The sequence below is a fragment of the Miniopterus schreibersii genome (assembly GCF_964146895.1).
Source record: "Miniopterus schreibersii genome assembly, chromosome: 12".
In the NCBI taxonomy this organism is placed as follows: Eukaryota; Metazoa; Chordata; class Mammalia; order Chiroptera; family Miniopteridae; genus Miniopterus; species Miniopterus schreibersii.
This window is the reverse complement of record NC_138112.1, coordinates 33272567-33291088: the sequence shown is the minus strand read 5'-3', so window position 1 is coordinate 33291088 and position 18522 is coordinate 33272567. Positions and strand designations below refer to the sequence as shown.

The window sequence follows — 18522 nt, the reverse complement described above, 5'->3', positions numbered from 1 at the left end:
TGGGTTCCCCTTCCCTGCCTGGACCTCCTGCTGCTAACAGGGAGCAGGGCAAAGGGGGGGCGTCCAGCCTCAAGAACATGGGCAGGTGTGGGTGTTCAGAAAAATTGCACAAAGGATATATCTGTACCAGCCCTGGACCCCATACGGGAGCAGAGAATTTCCCACCCTCTGTATTTCTTTGTCCCCAGAGTGGCAGGCTGGTGGACTTTTCCCTGCAGGATCACATGCCTTTTTACTTCATATTTCCTCCTGTCCCATGGCTTCCTGGAGGGTGCACGGAGGGGCTCACAGGGAGGGCAGAGCTGCTGCCCCCACCCCCGGTGCCCATCCAGGTGCCTCTGACGTCCCCAGCCCCAAGGAGCCCAGACCTCTGCCCTAAGGGTCCTTTTCTCTCCCTGCTGGGTTTTGCCCTCGGTTTTCTGACCCGGCCCATTCTCCTTGCCCCCCCACCTGCCCCACACCTCGCCCTGCACTGTGGTTCCTGTTATAGTTTCTCTGTGGTTACTCATCGGGCATTCTCCGCCAGTCAGCAGCTTCTGCGAAGGTAAAAGACCCCAGAGGCCTGGGCAGTCCCCGGGGCTAGGCTGTGTTCTTGGCTCCCATGGCACCAAAGCTTTGGGAAAGGGCTGGCTTTTTCTTCATTTTTTTGGAGTGTGTTTTTTTGTGGAGTGGTTTGTGGAGTGGCTTTTGTTTTTTTGTTTTTTGAGTTGTGTGTACTGCAGGCATCTCAGTTTCTTAAAGAAGGAAACTGAGTCCTAGAAAAAGAGGCAAGACTTGCCCAGGTATCCATCCCATGAACCAGGCGCAGAGCTGGGACCAAACCCAGGCCTCCCAAGTCCTCTGCCCCCATTGAGTCTCTGAGGCATCAAGGCCAGCTCCTTCTACCAGGCCCTGCTAAGCGTTTCTGTGTCTGCAACTCAGTCAGGTCCTCTGATAAGCTTGTGGAACCGGAGGCGCAGGCAGTATTTTTTTCATTTTGCAGAGAGAAAGCTCAGAGATAGGGTGTTACTCACCCTAAGCCAGCATCCTGGGGAGCTGGCATTACACCCCCAGACCTCCTTAGGCCCTGGAACAGCACCCTGGTGTGTACTGACCTACACCTCAGGTCGTGGCTCCCAAGCACTTTAGGTCCCAAGGGTGCTGGGGGCCCCTTAGCATCAGCAAAGCTCTGCCATCCCCTTTGCCTCCCTTTCCCCTCCTCAACCCTCATTTTCCTCACTGCCTGATACTGACATCCTTCCACATTTGGTCTTAATGCTGAGTCCCTTTCTTCCTAAGTGTCTGGCGCCCCCTGCTGCCCAGTGCCTCATACAGTTCTGAACAGTTCATGAAAGTCACAGGCAAGAGTGGCTGGGAGCCAGGACGGTGTCTAGATGCTATCCTCTGTCCTCTGCCCATGGATCAGCCCTGGGCCCCTCCCCCAGGCCAACATTGTGGCTCAGTCTGTTGACAGGGTAATGTAGGGCCACCACCAGAAGGGGCTCCAAGCACCTGAAGCACCAGCACCAGCACTAGCAGTCCCACCCGGAGCCCAGCTATCACAGGGGCACGGCATTGATGAGACAGGTGTGCCTCTGGGCTCTCCTCCATTCTTTCCTCTCATCCTCTAGCTCCCAGCCCACCTCCTGCAGGTCCACCCACTCCTGGTCTTGGATAGTCCTGGAATACCATTGAATCCGGCCTTCTCCTCCTACCCCCTCTCTTCTCACCCCAAAGCACCTGGAGGCATATGGGGACCTCTCCATGAAGTTTCCTGTTCTCAGGCTCCTTCCCCTGGACCTTGAGACTAGACCCCACTTGTTGAGGAACCGTGGAGAGGTCCAAGCGTGAGACCATGAGATCTGAGGTCTCCAGGAATGGCCCACTCCTGAGGGAGGTTTTGGAGCACAGAGTTAGACGCAGCAGTGAGAAATGTGATCAATTACATCTACCCTTTGGGCCGGGCTGTGAGCTCTGCACTTATATTTCTCACCTCGTTCACTGCCCCCAGCAACCGCAATTACTACTGCCCCCATGTTGCAGCTGAAGAAGCTGGGGCCCAGAGAGGCCTAGCTGCTTGCTCGAGCTCACACAACTTGTGACACACAGGGATTTGGTCCAGGTCTGTCTCAGCAAGGTACAGGGACTTGCCCAAGGTCATATCCAAGTGAGGGCTAAGGTGAAGCTTTTCAAGTCCCTGCTCTTTTCAGTGCACTATGCTGTCTCTGTGTCACCTCTAAGAAAGAGAAAATGCTTTGTAACTGCTAGAAACATGATAGCTCTGTTAAAGGAACATGGAAATCAGCTGGATGAAGTGTGAAGTCAGTTATTCGATAGTCTACTAGCTGTTGTGCTTTCCTCAGGGCGGAAGCCCAGACACCGTTGTCCAGCCATCTGAACTCATGTCCTGTGCAGGCCCCTACTCCTGAATTCCCAGCTTTGCTTCTGGGTCTGCCTCCCCAGGACAGCCCGGCAGCCCCACCCCATCCATTGCTGCTGAGGAGATCAGCTGAGCCATAAGAACGCTAGTTCTTCCAGGGCATTGAACACCCAGATTAATGTCTAACCCCAGTCACATGTCCCCAGGGCCCTGAGTCCACAGGACACTTTGTTCACTGTGTGCAGGTGGATTCTCCTGCCTGCAGCTTCCCAGCCCCATTTCCATCACACTCAGGCTCCTGCCCCTCAGATCCTTTCTATGGCATCACTTAACATTGACTTTTGGACTTTTCACTCCTGCATTTACCCCTATCCCCAAATATCTTCAGATTATAACAGAAGACAAGGAATATCAGAAAGGACCACCTTTCCCTTCAGTGATATAAACCCAAATCAGGAACCCAGGTGGCCAGGGAAGTGAGAGCAGCTCCATAGCCCCATTCACTCCTTGATTCAATCATAAATATTGATTGTTTCCATTATATGCCAGACATTGTCCTGCATCTTGAGGACATAGTAGTGAACAGAACAGTAAAAAATGTTTTGTCCACATAGACAATGTCCTCATGGGGCCTATAGCTCAGCAGAAAAGATAGGCTAAAAGTAGTTCCAGTGTGATCAAAACCAAAAAAGCTGTGTGTGTGTGTGTGTGTGTGTGTGTGTGTGTGTGTGTGTGTGTGCAGTCTGTACAGGTGTGCTCTGTGGGTGCATTGTATGTGTGTACTGTGTGTGTTGTGTGAATTGTGTGCTGTATGCCTGTGTGTGCTGTGTATGAGTGTGTGTCTGTGTCTGTGCTGTGTGCGTGTGTGTTTATGGCAGGGGCTCCAGCACAGGCTGGGCACAGGCCAACCTGGACAGCTTCCCCTCCAAGTGCTGCTGCTGGTCAGGTTTGGGGGCCGCCAACATGATGTTCACCCTACCCCAATGCAAACACTCCCCAGCTTCCCTCGGCAAACCTTAGAATATGTTCCAAATAAAACTAAAACGGAAAACTCAGAAAATTTCAGACCAGAGAACGTTTGCTGTTTCTCTGCAAGTTTATTTCAGTCTGGGGCACATGGTCTGTTGGGTTAAACACCAATGCCTCCCCCACAACACCTCACATGTCTGCATCTGCGCCCCTGGTTTTTGGTGCTACAGGAGATCACATAAAATTATGTCTCGTTTAAAGCACAAAATCTTGCAATGAAAATCAAATTCATTCATAAGAAATCCTCACCTAAGAGAAATTGCCAGCATAACAATAACATAAAAATGCATTGGAATAGGATCTGTTTTCTATGTCCAGTGTCTGGGCGCCGGTCTGAGCCGGTCTGCTTCTTGTTTGTTTGCTGCTCAGGTCCTCCCTCAAGACCCCCCGTTCTTGAGAGGGGCTCCACCAGGGCAAGGAGGTGCAGGGGTCCTGGCGAGCTCTCCCAGAGAGAGTGGCTGCTGGAGCACAGAGCTGTGGGCCTCTGGCCACGCAGTGGGAGGCCAGCTGTGTGCCTTCTTAGGAGGTTGATCTGAGCCTGCTCCACCCAGCCTGCTGCTGAACCACTAATGCCACAGGGAGGGGAGGACACGGGCAGGACCCCCATCTCAGCTTCCCAGGTGGTGGTTTACATACTCTGTGCCCACCCTCCTCACAGCCCTGTCAGCTAGATAGACTAGTCCCATTTAGGAAAGGAAGGCTCAGTGCTGTTTAGTCACCTCCCAGGATCACACAGGAGGTAGCGGGGCCAGGGTTTGGATTTAGGTCTGTCTAACTTATCTCTAGGGAAGACATCAGTGACTAAGTTTGATCACCCATTTATTCCTGGAGAATGAGATTGGAGATTCAGAGAGGGCTTTGCCTTGCCTAAAATCGTCCAGCACACCCGGGTGGGAACCCAGGGCTCCCCAGTTCTCCTGTAGCACTCTTTCTGGCCCAGGTCCCAGGAGGCTCCCTGGAGGGGGTGTGTCTGTGTCCAAGCTCCAGCCCAGACCAGGCAGGTCACAGGAAAACCCCAAGCGCCAGGGCAGCCTGCTTCCCTGAGCTGTTCTCCTTTGGGCCCTGAGCCCACTGACCTCCCACCTTCCCTTCCCTTCCTGGAGAACTGGAGGGGCACAGGTCAGCCCCTCCCATCGCTGTGGTCCGTCCCCGCAGGGCGCCGAGACCAGGAAGCGCTCGCCCACACTCAGCAGCCAGTTCAAGCGGTCGCTGGAGCTGCTGATGCGCACCCTGGGTGCCTGCCAGCCTTTCTTCGTGCGCTGTATCAAGCCCAACGAGTTCAAGAAGCCCATGGTGAGCACCCTGTCTGGGGACCAGCCTGGAACCGGCCTGGGGAAGAGGGTGATGGAGGGGCCCAGCCATGGGGGGGACAGGGTGAGGACTGGGTGATGGCCCACATATCTGAGGTGTGGGACTGAAGGCTCTGGGAGGTTAAGGGGCTTGAGGCTGCAAAGCCCAAATCCTCACTGAGCACCCTCCCTTTCCAGGGCTCTGGGGTGTGCTGTTTACCACAAGGCTCTTCCCAGAGGCTGGGGTGGGGGTGGGGTGAGGCCCTAGGGGTCTGGGGTGGGCAGGAAGGCTGGAGGCCAGGGCTGGGCCAGGGAAAGTGCCTGGAGGGAGAGGAAACAGGTGTCGGAAGGAAGCCAGCCATCTGCGGGAGCTGTTGGCCCTGCCCCCTGCCTAGAAACTTCTCCCAGAGCGGGCTGACCAGTCCTTCTGGGGCTCTAGACCAGGTCTGCAAGGGTGTGAGATTCAAAGAGGGCTCCAGTGAGCTCCCCATCTAAAGCAGGAATGAGGCCAGGGCCCTGCCAGGCAGTTGGGTGCCATCATTCCTGCTCTCAGATGCCCCCAGAACCTTCTCTGGGCCTGGACCTCAGTCTGTGGCCTGGACTTTGACAGCAGGACATCCTCGCTGCTCTCCCAACTTCCTGCCTCCCACCTCCCCGTCCAAGGCCCCTTCCACTGCTGTGAGAGACCAGAGTCTCAAATGCGTATCTAACTGATCACTCCCTGCTGCCTCCCTAGCCTGGCCCCTGAGGGCCTTCTCAGCCCCTCCAGGAACCCCAGGCCGGCCCTGCCTGCTGCCTTCACAGAAACAACTTAGTGCCAATTAGACAAATGTATCTCTTTCTTGACGCACTTCACTGTCAGCAGCCAGAAAGTTGTCTAAATAATGACAAATCTACGGTGGCTGTAACATGAAGAGCAACCCCGGGGATTGTGCAAAGCACCCAGCACCCGCACAGTCATAATTTTGACGTCGATTAGCCTCCTCGGTCCCTATAAAGTTACCCAACATGTCCTGCACTTTCAGGCTTCCACACCTTTGCACATGCTCACCCTGCCCCTCTAGTGCCCTCTCTCCTATAAGGGTTAGAGCAAAAACTGCCTCCTCCATGCAGCCCCTTCCAAACATCCCAAGGGGAACTGAGCCATCTCTCCTCTGGGCCCCCAAAGCACCAGCTCACCCGTCCCCCCCAGGAGGGTCTCATTTCTTGCTATGTGGGTTTGACCTGAAGATCCGCATTCAGTCCCACCTCTGCTCCTCATCTGCTATGTGGCCTTGGCCTCTCTGAGCCTATGTCTGGGGCTGGGGGAGTACAGAGCAGGGAGGCCTCCCGGCGGGAGCCGCCAGCACTGACGCCCTTGGCTCTGGGCAGCTGTTCGACAGGCACCTGTGTGTGCGCCAGCTGCGGTACTCAGGGATGATGGAGACCATTCGGATCCGCCGAGCTGGCTACCCCATCCGCTACAGCTTCGTGGAGTTTGTGGAGCGGTACCGAGTGCTGCTGCCCGGCGTGAAGCCGGCCTACAAGCAGGTGCAGAGCCGGGGCACAGATGGAGGGAGGGAGGGTCCCAGCTCTGGGCTGTGCAAGGGCCCCGTTTTCTCTTTGAGACGGTGCTGGGCATGACCTCAGCTTGGCCACCTGAGGTATGGCTGGGGAAACTGGGGGTTAGGCGGTGGCGTGCATCAAGGGCTTTGATGGCCGTGCTTGGTGGCATGGACATCACACGTGGTGTACTGGATGGGACCGGGGTTACCAGGTGGGTCCTGGATGTTAGATGTGGGAGAGGGTTTTGCAGTCATTGTGCTGAGCTAAGGAGAAAAGTGAGGGTCAGAGAAGGCAGGGCCTGCTTGCGTCACACGGTGAGTCAGGGGCGGAGCTGGAGCAAACGCCCTGCCTCCTAGCCTTGGGAGGTGCATTTGAGGTGGCCTTTCCAACTGTCTATTCCCTCGTGTACCACCTGTCCCCCCCACCCCAGGACGACCTTCGGGGGACATGCCAGCGAATGGCTGAGGCTGTGCTGGGCACCCACGATGACTGGCAGATCGGCAAAACCAAGATCTTTCTGAAGGTGAGAAAGTCTCTGACCCTGGCTACCTTGGGAGCTGTGAACTCCCTTCGTGGTGGGAACAGATGCTAAGGGGCCACTTTGGAGAAGCTGCAGCATCAGATGGGGTCAGTGCTGGGCCTTTGTGTCCTCCTGTCCTGCAACCTGTGATAGGTCAAGTGGGCAGGGAATGAAGACCCCTTGGTAGGGGTGGGGCAATTGGTATGGAGCCCATCTGTGACCTGGGGGTAGGGTCAGAGAACTGACCCTGGGTGAGAAAACAGAAAACCAAAGTGGGCTTACCAGGGAGGCCTAGATTCAATCCTGACCCTTTGGCTATCTTCCCTGGGATTTAGAACAAGTCACTGGCCCTTTCTGAGGGCCACAAAATGGGATGTGCCTGGAGGGGGATTTCTTGAGTGTATCTTTAGGTCCTCTACTGTGGTTTCCTGCCAGGCAGGGTTCACACCAGGCCCTGCGCCACCTTCCTCACTCTTTAGTGTCTCTAGTTCCTACCCTCCCAGAGCACAAACCTGGAGCTCTCTGGCTCCCACCGCAGCCTGGGCAGGACATCGGAGCCTGGCAGATGGGGCGGGGGCAGGCCTGGGAGCAGGTAGCTAGGTCATGGGGAGTCCTGGCCTTGGAGCAGAGATTGCTGGGCGTTGGTGGTGGCGGGGCAGCTGCAGCAGGGACAGCGTGAGCTCCAAGCATGCTGCTTCCTCATTTCCATTTCCGCTGTGTTAGATTACTGGCTGTCCTGGGTGACAGGGCAGGGCTCCTTCCTCTGGAACCGGGTGGGGCCCAGGCCGTGCAGGACTTCTGGGTGGAAGGAAGAAAGGAGCCAGCCCTGAGCTGGAGGGAGTCCTGGGCTCCAGCATAATTCCTTCCTGGCTGAATGACCATGGCCAGTCCCTTTATCTCCTTGAGCCTCCATTTCCTCTTCAGAAAAATGCGTGCACTGTGCCCTGCATCTCACAACTGCCTAGGCTCTGGCAGGGCTTTTTGTCCATGATCTTATAGTCGTCCCAGCAGCCACTGAGGTAGGATTATTATGCCCATTTCAGAGGCTCAGAGAGAAGTGAGTTGCCCAAGGTCAGGCACTGGGCTTCCAGCCTGATTGGTCTGATGGCCAGCCGTGTGGGTAAGGGAGGGAGGGCATGCAGCACGATCGCACTGAGTGCCAGGCAGTTCCGAGGACCATCATTGTCCCCATCCTCACCTCTCTGGGATCTTCAGAAACCAGCAGTGGTTTCCAGAGCCTCAGTGTCCACTTCTCGTTCATTCATTCAGAAAGGCATGGCTGAGTAGCTCTTCTGTGCTGAGCCCTGTCACAAGAGATGTGGTCTGTGATTAACTGGTGGATATGGCTCCCCCACAGAGACTCAGCCTCCCCAGTGCAGGGCCTCTATCTGTCTGGTTCCCTGAGGCCCCACTCCAGCACCTAACACAGTGCTGGTAATGAAGACATTCAATTTATATGCATTGAATGACTGAGGAGGTTTTGTCTAACCGGAATGAGGGTTGGGGGTTCTGGGGTAAGGAAAAGACAGGATTGGAGAAGTTGTCAGGGCTTGGATCGTGGAGGGCCTGAGTGCCGGGGGAAGAGACAAGGCTCGACCCTGAGAATCATGGGGCATCACTGTAAGATCACCATCATATTTGCTTTAGGAGGGTCCCTCCTTAGGGAGAGCCAGGGGGAGTAACAGATGCCAGGAGACTCGTTAGGAGGCTGCTGCCAAGATCCTAGAGGGATATGAGGGTGGCCTGGCCCAGGTCAGGGACTGATACCGCAGAAGCATCTGGAAAGGTATGGGCTCGGGCAGAAGAGGCCATAGGGATGAAGCCAGTGTTTATGCCTAATGTACCCTCTGACTCCATCCAGTCAAATTAGGCTCCTCCTGCTGCAGTTGTCCCACCCAGGCCTCTGGGAAACAGTCACAAGCACCTCTCTCTGTACTGTAGCTGTGAGAGGCTGCCCCATGGAGCCAGAGCAGGCCTGGGAGCCTGTACGGCCCAACTAAGCCCTAGGCTGGAATCCAAGAGAAGGAAGAGGGGGCCTTCACTTGGATTCCCTGAGGGCTGCTGCTCAGGAGCTCTGCCCTCCAGGACCACCACGACATGCTGCTGGAGGTGGAGCGGGACAAGGCCATTACCGACAGAGTCATCCTCCTCCAGAAGGTCATCCGGGGATTCAAAGACAGGTACGTGCTGGGACCAGCTCCTCCTTATGTCAGCCCACACACAGGTGTGTGTGTGTGTGTGTGTGTGTGTGTGTGTGTGTGTGTGTGTGTATGTACATGTGTGTGTGCTTGGCTCACCTCCATTCCTCCAACTTGAACACTAGGAATAAGCACACCCATGTGCGCACATAGAACCAAGCACACACATGCATAGCACACGGATGAACACACAGACCCATGATTTACATAGGCACACACACATGGGTTTATGGGGCATACACATTTGGGCACTCTGTGGTATCGGATGAGAGGTGAAATTTCTCAAAGAGGAAATTTGAGGTTTTATAATTTACAAAGTGTGTTCCATATTCAGTGTCAGGGACATGTGTATAGCTGTGACAATTAACAAATCAGGACTGACTTGGAGTGTGACTCAGGCTCCACAAAAATCCCACAGATAGCCTGTCCCTTTTGAGGTTCATCTGGTCACCCCCTCCTCTCCATCCATCCATCCATCCCTCCATCCACCTGTCTGTTCATCTATATGTCTGTCCATCCATCTATCTGTTCCCTTCCACAGTTGCTCGCTTGCTCATGTGTGCATCTAAGCATTGGTTTGCTGGCTCATTCACACACAGACATATTCATCTTTCACTCCTCCTGTATTTATTTTTACATTCAGCAGGCACCTGCTGTTTGATGTGTGGTCTCTGTGTCCTCCATCAGGTCATAGGTGACTGTCATCCTGTGAAAGCTGCCTACTGTGTGCGGCAGAACAGCATTGCCCTCACTCAGTCAGACAGTATGGGCTCTAGTCCAATCTCTTCTAGTCTCAGTTTTCTCATCTATAAAATGGGGACATTTGACAGTAGTGAGTGATGTTCCTGTGTTCAAATCTTTTAATCTTTCATATTGTTTTATTTACTTTATTATTCATTCAATAAACACCTTCAGAAAGTCTTATTGGGCTCATATGACAAAACTGTGAGCCGGCAGGGAAGGTACCATTCTACCTATTTTACAGATGAGGAAGTTGAGGCAGAGAGGTGATACCCTGTTGCCTTAGGTCATGTATCCGGGAGACACAGAGCTGGAACTAGCCCTGCTGTCCTGATTCCAAACCCCACCTGCATCCTGGCTGCCTCTGGGCACCACCTCTCAGCTTTCAGGATCTCCTGTATCACGCTGCTGTTTCAGGTCCAACTTCCTGAAGCTGAAGAACGCTGCCACCCTGATCCAGCGGCACTGGCGGGGCCACAACTGCAGGAGGAACTATGAGCTGGTGAGCCCCCCTGAGGGGGTTGCTCCTGCCCCGCGAGGCCTTTGAACCCGCCCCACTGCCATAGCAGCAGGATGTACCTGTGCCCGGAGACTGGGTGGCCTCCTGTCACTGCCCCAGTCTGCACCTACCATTTCTCTAGCCCAGCGTCCAAGTCTGGTTCTTGTGGCTTTGCACATCTGGTCTGCAATGTTTAGGCTTTCCTTCTGGAATGTTTTGATGAGTGTGAGCACTGGGTCATTAGAGACCTCAGAGGGGGCTGGAAGCAGATGTGTCCCACTGACCTCAGTGGAGCAACTGGGCTGCAGCCTGGGCACGGGGCCAGGGAGGCAGGCAGGAAGGAGAGCAGCTCCTCCCCCCGAGGATGGGGGAGCCAAGGCCACTCCTGGGAAACTTGCTCCTGAGGGGAGACAGAGCTTATCTCTGGGGAGCCCTAGTCCAAGGAAGGCAGAGCTGTTCCTTTGGGGGATGCCAGCGGGAGAGCGACCCCAGTGCAGTGGCGCCCTGTGACAGGGTCAGCCTGGAGTCGGGGCTCTGAGCCGGCCTTACCCTTGCAGATGCGGCTGGGTTTCCTGCGGCTGCAGGCGCTGCACCGCTCCAGGAAGCTGCACCAGCAGTACCGCCTGGCCCGCCGGCGCGTCATCCAGTTCCAGGCCCGCTGCCGGGCCTACCTGGTGCGCAAGGCCTTCCGCCACCGCCTGTGGGCCGTGCTCACCGTGCAGGCCTACGCCCGGGGCATGATCGCCCGCAGGCTGCACCGGCGCCTCAGGGCGGAGGTGAGGAGTGGGAGCCTGCCACCCCTGGGCCCCGGCCCCCAGGGAGGTCCTGCGAGGGGCGTGCCTCTGAGGGGAGCTGCTGCGCCTCAGGACAAGTCACCCCCACGTGTTGGCTGAGGCCTAGGGCTGGGGAATGAGGAATGAGGAAACTGGGGCCAGACCCTCATTTTCATTCTCCCAGCCACGGGCAGGACTGGGGACCCCAGTCACTCTTGTGAATCTTCCGGAGGTCGAGGCGAACCTGGTTTGGTTTTGGGATCAACGGTGTCCCCCGCCTACTGTGTGACCTGGGGAATTTCTCAGATGCCTCAGTTTCCCTATCTGCCAAATTATTTGGCAAAGTCGCTCCCAGTCCCAGCGTTCAGCCAGGGTGGGGTGGGGCAGAGCCAGCGGGAAGCACAGTGACAGCCACGCAGGGTTTGGTGCCCACCCGGCTGTCCCTTCCCTCAGTACCGGCGGCGCCTGGAGGCTGAGCGAATGCGGCTGGCAGAGGAGGAGAAGCTTCGGAAGGAGATGAGCGCCAAGAAGGCCAAGGAGGAGGCAGAACGCAAGCACCAGGTGAGCGGAGAAAGTCCCAGCCCTTAGATGGCCCTTCACCGGTCCCACAGCCTCCACCCAACACTGGCTGGCTGTCCTTGCTCCATGCTACTCCCCTCCTTCATTTGTGCCCTGGGTGCCGGGTCCTGGCCCAGGACAAAGGACAGAGGGCTGTGGCTCCAGAGTGCAGGGGTCATGCCCTCAAGAGCAACTTTTCTAGCTGGGAGACAACACCTGGATGGAAAGCCTGATCTGGGTGAGAGCACCCAGCATGGAGCCGCCAGCCATGTGTGGCGACTGAGCACTTGAAATGACAAAGCACACCAAGCGTAAAATACACACTAGATTTTGAAGACGGTTAGAAAAAAAAGAATATAAACGATCTTGGTACTATTTTTAAAATATTAATTACTTGTTGAGATATTTTGGAAATATTGAGTTAAAGAAAATATATTACTAAAATTGATTTCACTGTTTTCTTTTACTGTTTTAAATGTAGCCAGTACATATACACGGCTCACATTGTCTTTCTGTTGGACAGTGCTGGTCGAAAGCCTTGACCCAACCGCGGTGGGATTTTTGGTGGGCGTTGCCTCCAGCTGGGGACGCATAAGCAGGGTTCCTGGAGGAGATGTTCCAGCTGAGCCCTGAAGGGCAGGCAGCATGTGTCTGCACTAGGCTCTGAGGGGTGATGGGAGCGAGGCCCAGGGTGGAGAAGCCTGAGGCTCAGTCCTTCCCAGTGGTCAGGAGGCGCAGAGGAAGATTGGGGACTGTGGCCTGGGTGCTGCAGGGGCCCTTGGGCTCCCCAGGGAGGGCTTGTCCTCTGAGGCCGTCTCCTCGCATCACCCCCACCTCCCAGGAGCGCCTGGCCCAGTTGGCTCGCGAGGACGCTGAGCGGGAGCTGAAGGAGAAGGAGGAGGCGCGGCGGAAGAAAGAGCTCCTGGAGCAGATGGAGAGGGCCCGCCACGAGCCCATCAATCACTCAGACATGGTGGACAAGATGTTCGGCTTCCTGGGGACTTCAGGCGGCCTGCCAGGCCAGGAGGGCCAGGCGCCCAGTGGCTTTGAGGTACCAGGCTGGGAACGGGCTGGGAATAGGCCTCAGTGGGATGGCTGTGCCCCCTGGCATTACAGACCACCTGGTCCCCTCTGAGCAGAGGCTAGCAGCAATGACCTGAGTCAGGAGCCATAGGTCCCAGGCCCTTTCCAGCCTCCAGCCTGCCATGTCGGTTCAATCACTGTCCCTCTCCCGGGCCACTCACAAACTTTTATTCATTTGTGCATTGAAGTCTCACCCTGTACCACGTTCTAAGTAGTGAACAGGACAACACAGCGCACCCTGGTGGAGGAAGTGCTGGTCCCGCAGGGACAGGTGGGGGGGCTGCAGCCCAGCCCTGAGTCTGTGCCCACATCAGGGAACCCCTCTCGTCTCAGGACCTGGAGCGCGGGCGGAGGGAGATGGTGGAGGAGGACCTGGACGCGGCCCTGCCCCTGCCCGACGAAGACGAGGAGGACCTCTCCGAGTATAAATTCGCCAAGTTCTCTGCCACCTACTTCCAGGGCACAACCACCCACACCTATACCCGGCGGCCACTCAAGCAGCCGCTGTTGTTCCATGACGACGAGGGTGACCAGCTGGTGAGGGCTGGGGCTGTGCTGGCAGCGTGGGTGCTAAGGAGGCAGGCCCCCGGTGAGCTGGGACCAGGGCCCACTTTACCCGGCCCCCAGCCTGGGCCAGGCCACGTGGGCAAGATCCTAAGAACATCCAAATGCACTCAGCACAGCGGCCCTCCTGTGGGTTTCTCCAGCCCTCTCCCCAAACCCCCAGGTTACTCTGATGGCTTTAGCAATATCCTGCACTTGGACTTTCTGACCCCTTGGCTCTGCCCCCAGGCAGCTCTGGCAGTGTGGATCACCATCCTCCGGTTCATGGGGGACCTCCCTGAGCCAAAGTACCACACGGCCATGAGTGACGGCAGCGAGAAGATCCCTGTGATGACCAAGATTTACGAGACCCTAGGCAAGAAGACATACAAAAGGGAGCTTCAGGCGCTGCAGGGCGAGGGCGAGGTGAGGCCGAGGTGCCCTCCAGCCGATGTCCCCCCCTGGCCAGTGGGCAGGGCTGCCTGGTATGCCTAGCCTCAGGGTCCTCAGCAGAGGAGAGTTCTAAATTTTGCTTCTGCCCCACCTCCTTACCCCAGCTCTCCTCTGTCTATTTGCGGGAACAAAGGCCTGAGCGTCTTGTAAACTGTCAAGTGTTGACCACGAGTGGGTGAGACCCCGTGGCAGAGCAGCTGAGCTTCACAGCAGAGCTAGCAGCAGTACTGTCTCACTGGGGGTCATTGGGCAGGTTACTACACTTTCCCAAGTCTCAGTTTTCCCACCTGTCACTTGGCTGGTGGTGGTAGGGGCAGTGCGTGGGGGTGGCAATGTGGGGTTTACCTTGTAAACATTAGTAGAGGTGAGACACTCCTCCAGCCATAGCCCCATTGTCAACTGGGCTTCTCATTACTTTGGCCCACTCGCTTGACCCTGACCCCCACTGTCCTGCAGGCCCAGCTTCCTGAGGGGCAGAAGAAGAGCAGCATGAGGCACAAGCTGGTGCACTTGACCCTGAAGAAGAAGTCAAAACTGACAGAGGAGGTTAGAACAGACCCCAAGATGCCTTAGGTGGCCCAGGCTGGGCTAAGGCTGGTCTCGGGACCCACGGGGGTGGGAGCAGGAGTCAATGCTGCCTGTCCTCAGGCTGTGACAGGACAGCTTAGAGGGTGATTGGGAAGACGGGAAGAGGGCAGTGAGATCAGGCCGGGGCCAGGTCAGGGTTTCCTTCCCAGACGAGGGAACCTGATGGCCGGGGAGGACTGGAGTGGCAGCTGGTGAGGGGGAGGTCGTGTCCTGCCCTTGGGTTTGATCTAAGGACCTTTCTGTGAGATGAGTGCCCACAGGGCATTAACACTATTGCTTTGTTTGAACTCATTGGTATAGTCCCTGCCCTGTGTTCCAGGGTTGCTCAGGTGGGGGTGGGGGGGCAGACAGGCACAAACCAAGGCATTCACAGTGCAAGGGGGCCGGCTCCCCCATGCCCCTACATTTGCACACACCAGCCCCTCTCCCTAAAATTCCTCCTTCCTCTTCTTTACCTGGGGGTGACCTCCTCCAGGAAGCCTCATGGGACCCCTACACAGCCATCAGGCTCCTCCTTGGAGCTTCCCCAGCTGATCTTGCCTCTGTTCTTGTCCTGTTCCCCATCTGAGGCTCACATCCAGTCTTGCAGTCATGCAGCCCTAGAGTAGAATACCGCTTTTGCCACTGAGTATCTGACACCCAGGGAAGAAAACGCCCACTCCATGGGCTCCCGGGGGATGGCGCAAGATGACAATGGTGGATGCCCAGTAGATGTGAGGACCACCCACACCCCTTCCGCCTGGAGAGGCACATTCTCACTGCTCACCCTCTTTCTCACGCCTCATCTCTGGGCAGGGGCAGGGCTGGTATTGTGGGCTGTGGGACCAGAGAAGAACCCAGGCCAGGGGCTGTTCACACAGCAGGGCTAGAGCATTGGTGACAGGTGATGGTAACTGGGGAGTTGGAACCCAGGGAGGACTCTGGATGTCAGAATTGTGTGTGGGAACCCCTGGAAAGATAAGGGTCTTGCCAAGAGCCAGAGAAAGGGCTTCCCTGGAGTCGGGAGCTGGGGTGGGGTATCATGGAAGCTGCAGAGGAGCCTTAACCCCAGAAGTGGGTGCCACCAGGCCAGTGCTCCTGGCCTTATGGGCTGGTCATTGACCCAATGTCTCTTCTGCATGGGCAGGGTTGGGCAGGACTCGGGGTATGACTGGTGGAGCCAGCTCTTCTGTCCATTCCCAGGATTCCGCTCTGGGGGGAGGGGGCAGAGTCAGGCAGGAAGCAAGGTTCCTCACTCGCCCCTGCCTGATCTAGCCTTGTCCCCTCCCTGCGGCCCAGGTGACCAAGAGGCTGCACGATGGGGAGTCCACAGTACAGGGCAACAGCATGCTGGAGGACCGGCCCACCTCCAACCTGGAGAAGTTGCACTTCATCATTGGCAATGGCATCCTGCGGCCAGCACTCCGGTCAGTGCCCGAGGGCAGGGATGCAGGGAGCGGGGCTGCTGGGGGCACCCTGCACTTCCTGGAGTACAGTCCTGAGAGGCTTCTGGTGGCTGAATTGTGGCTCTATCACCTTAGCAATAGATTAAGTCATACAGGCCTGGGTTTAGGTCTGCTGCCAGCTAGTCATGTGACTTTGGTGGCATTAATTCCTCTCTGTAAGCCTCAGTTTCTTCATCTGTAAAGGGGGAATAATAGTAGTACCTGCCTCATAGACTTGTGCACGGATGAATCTGTGGAAGGTATGTAACACTGGAGGCACTCAGTAAGTGGTAGCTGTTGTTATTGCCTGACAGGCATTTTCTGCTTTACCCCATCCCTGCCAGCTCATGCCTGGGACCCAGGCCTGGAGGGGCTCCCTCAGGTCCACGGGGTACTGGGGAGGAGATGGATGATTGAGGAACCATCACGAGCAATTAAGGAATCAGCTCAGCTGGGTCAGTGGAGGGAAAAACAGGACTTTTCTGAGAATTCTATTTGCACAGAACAGTTGGGTAGGAGAGCTGATCCCATGAACACTCACAGGGAGGACAGCAGTAGGGTGCGTGGGGGGTTGAGCCCCATTTTACCAATGGGAAAACTGAGACCCAGAGAAGGGAGAGACTTTCCTGGGAGTCACTAGCCTCCCAGACCTCCTGCTTTCCCTCCAGGCCTCCTCTCGTTGCTCAAAGCAGGCCATCACTGCCTCCAAGAGCTGGTCACAGTGTCCAGGGCCACTCATCTCCAGGAAGAAGGGCCAAGTATCTGTGACCCAGTTATCTCTACAGTAGACCTAAAGCCGTCATTTCTAGAGAACACAGAGCCACGAGCCCTGGGCCAAGAGTCACAATGCTGGGGTGTTGACTCCCTGAAGGGCCACAGCTGGTCCCTCCCTTATCTCAGCCTAGGTGTCCCTGTACGTCCATAAAGTGATGGGAGTCAGGGGCTCCTAGCTGTAGGTGATAAAGTTTTTATTGGTTTGTGACAAGGTGGAAAAATAAGGATGTTTCTAAAACTAAATTTGATTTCTTTAAAGGCCTGTTCTTTGTTCTGAGACTTCAGCCTTTCTACTTTTTGAATATTAAAATTACCTCTGTTTTATGAAATAATTGTGATATAGTTAATGGGCAGGTTGTGTGAATGTGGTGTGTTTTCAATGTCCTTATTTGTCATGATAAAAAGTTAGCAACCTCCAGAATTTATTTTAAAGTTTCACTGATTTGTGAATTCTCAAAATTGGGAGCCACTGAATTAGATAATCCCAGCTTTCTACCCAGGCCTGCCCTTCTGAGAGGGAAAAAAAGCTGTGAGTGCCCCCTGGTGGTCACATCATCATCGTGGGTCCTGCTCTTGGCCCCTAACGGGCAGGCAGTATCTTAATTGCAACTAGCATTGGTTGAGGGTTTATTGTGCTAGGTGCTTTATAAACCTTGGCTCATTTTTCTGACAGCAATCCTGTAAGGAAGGTACTCTCATTTCCCTTTAAAATGAAAGGAAAACAGTATCTTCATTGCTTTAACCTGATTACAAAAGCAATATATGACCATTTAAATTTTCACACATTGCAGAAATGTATCAAGAGAAAGTCAAAGTCCCTGCTTATTCCACACCCCTCCCTGAGAAATGTCCCAGATGTTTTTGCTGTTTCCGCTCTGCCAGTTGCCATTAGTAAAAATTACACCTGCTCTCATAACCGTGGGCTGGGCTCATAAAGGTGAATTCTCCTGCCTGGGCCACCCAGCTAGTGAGGGATGAGGCTGGGGCAGAGGCTGTGCATCTCACCAAAGGGTCCCCAGTGGCTGTGGCCACACTGCCCCAGAGCAGCATATGAACCACCCTCGGGATCATGGAGCCCCATCTGTGGACCTGATTAGAGTCAGGAAGGGCTTTGTGTCTAATGATCCGGTCTCCAAAGCAGACCCTCTTCCCCAGAGCCCTGGCTCCAGCCTTCCTCACCTGGCCTCACTCTGTCTCCTCCTGGATGGTCTTGGGCAAGTAGGAGAGGAAGGCATGCATGTCCCATCTGCGGCTGGGAGGCAGGGCCAGGGTGGGAGGGAAGAACTTTTCCTCTGAGGTGACCTCCCTTCTGTGCCTCTCCATCTGCCCAGGGATGAGATCTACTGCCAGATCAGCAAGCAGCTCACCCACAACCCATCCAAGAGCAGCTACGCCCGGGGCTGGATCCTCATGTCTCTCTGTGTGGGCTGCTTCTCCCCCTCTGAGAAGTTTGTTAAGGTAGGGCAGGCGCCTGGCCTCCTGAGGTGGGAAAGGGAGCTGGGAGAGAACAAGGGGGGAAGAAGCTCAGAGGGGCTTGGTAATGAGGCCCTGCCCGAGTCACCTCACTCAGGCCTCACAGCTACCACCAAGCCTGTCTTCCTGTCCTCTCCTCTCTGGCACCCAGAACTTCACGCTGTTCTCCCCTCAGCCCATTTTATTTATGAGGAGGCTGAGTCTGACAGCAGCATCCCCTGGACCCTCTGCAATTGTCATCGAGCAGGCGCTTTAGTTCCTCTCAGGCCTCTTTCCGCCTGCTCCTTGGTTGCTGGGGACAGAGACAGAACAGGTGACAACAGGACCAACTCGGCCAGCCAGGGTTGTGCAAAGGGAAGCACTAGTCAGGGAGGTGGGCCCTGGAGGAGGAGGGGCAGCTAAGCTAGGTGAAGAGGGGGTAGAGTGTGGGGGTGAGGCAAGAGGCATGGCTGAGACTTGACAGGGCTGGATTGTGGTGGCCTCTCTGCCAACATGAGGTATGTGGATTTGATTGTAAGGGCAGTGGGGGGCCATGGAAGGCATAGGAGGGGTGTGGGCAGATGTGTCTTGAAGAGCAGGTCCTGAGTGTGAATGGAGGGACTGAAGGCAGGAGACCCAGCGAGGCTACTCTGATGGTCCAGGCTGAGGAAGCCAGAGTGGGGGCCCCTCAGCT

General features: G+C 55.7%; 1 protein-coding gene across 3 annotated transcripts in view; it reads left to right on the top strand.

Annotated features, from left to right (window-relative positions):
- Positions 1 to 18522, top strand: part of MYO7A (myosin VIIA) — a 64138-nt gene that overhangs the window by 21869 nt on the left and 23747 nt on the right. For all 3 annotated transcript variants that reach the window (XM_081154844.1, XM_081154843.1, XM_081154842.1), the window contains exons 14-26: positions 4544 to 4681; positions 6049 to 6207; positions 6653 to 6745; positions 8828 to 8922; positions 10099 to 10183; positions 10738 to 10956; positions 11407 to 11514; positions 12353 to 12562; positions 12928 to 13131; positions 13387 to 13563; positions 14047 to 14136; positions 15457 to 15584; positions 17708 to 17834. In XM_081154844.1, coding sequence (XP_081010970.1) covers positions 4544 to 4681; positions 6049 to 6207; positions 6653 to 6745; positions 8828 to 8922; positions 10099 to 10183; positions 10738 to 10956; positions 11407 to 11514; positions 12353 to 12562; positions 12928 to 13131; positions 13387 to 13563; positions 14047 to 14136; positions 15457 to 15584; positions 17708 to 17834 — 1833 coding nt within the window. The remainder of the gene's footprint in view (positions 1 to 4543; positions 4682 to 6048; positions 6208 to 6652; positions 6746 to 8827; positions 8923 to 10098; positions 10184 to 10737; positions 10957 to 11406; positions 11515 to 12352; positions 12563 to 12927; positions 13132 to 13386; positions 13564 to 14046; positions 14137 to 15456; positions 15585 to 17707; positions 17835 to 18522) is intronic.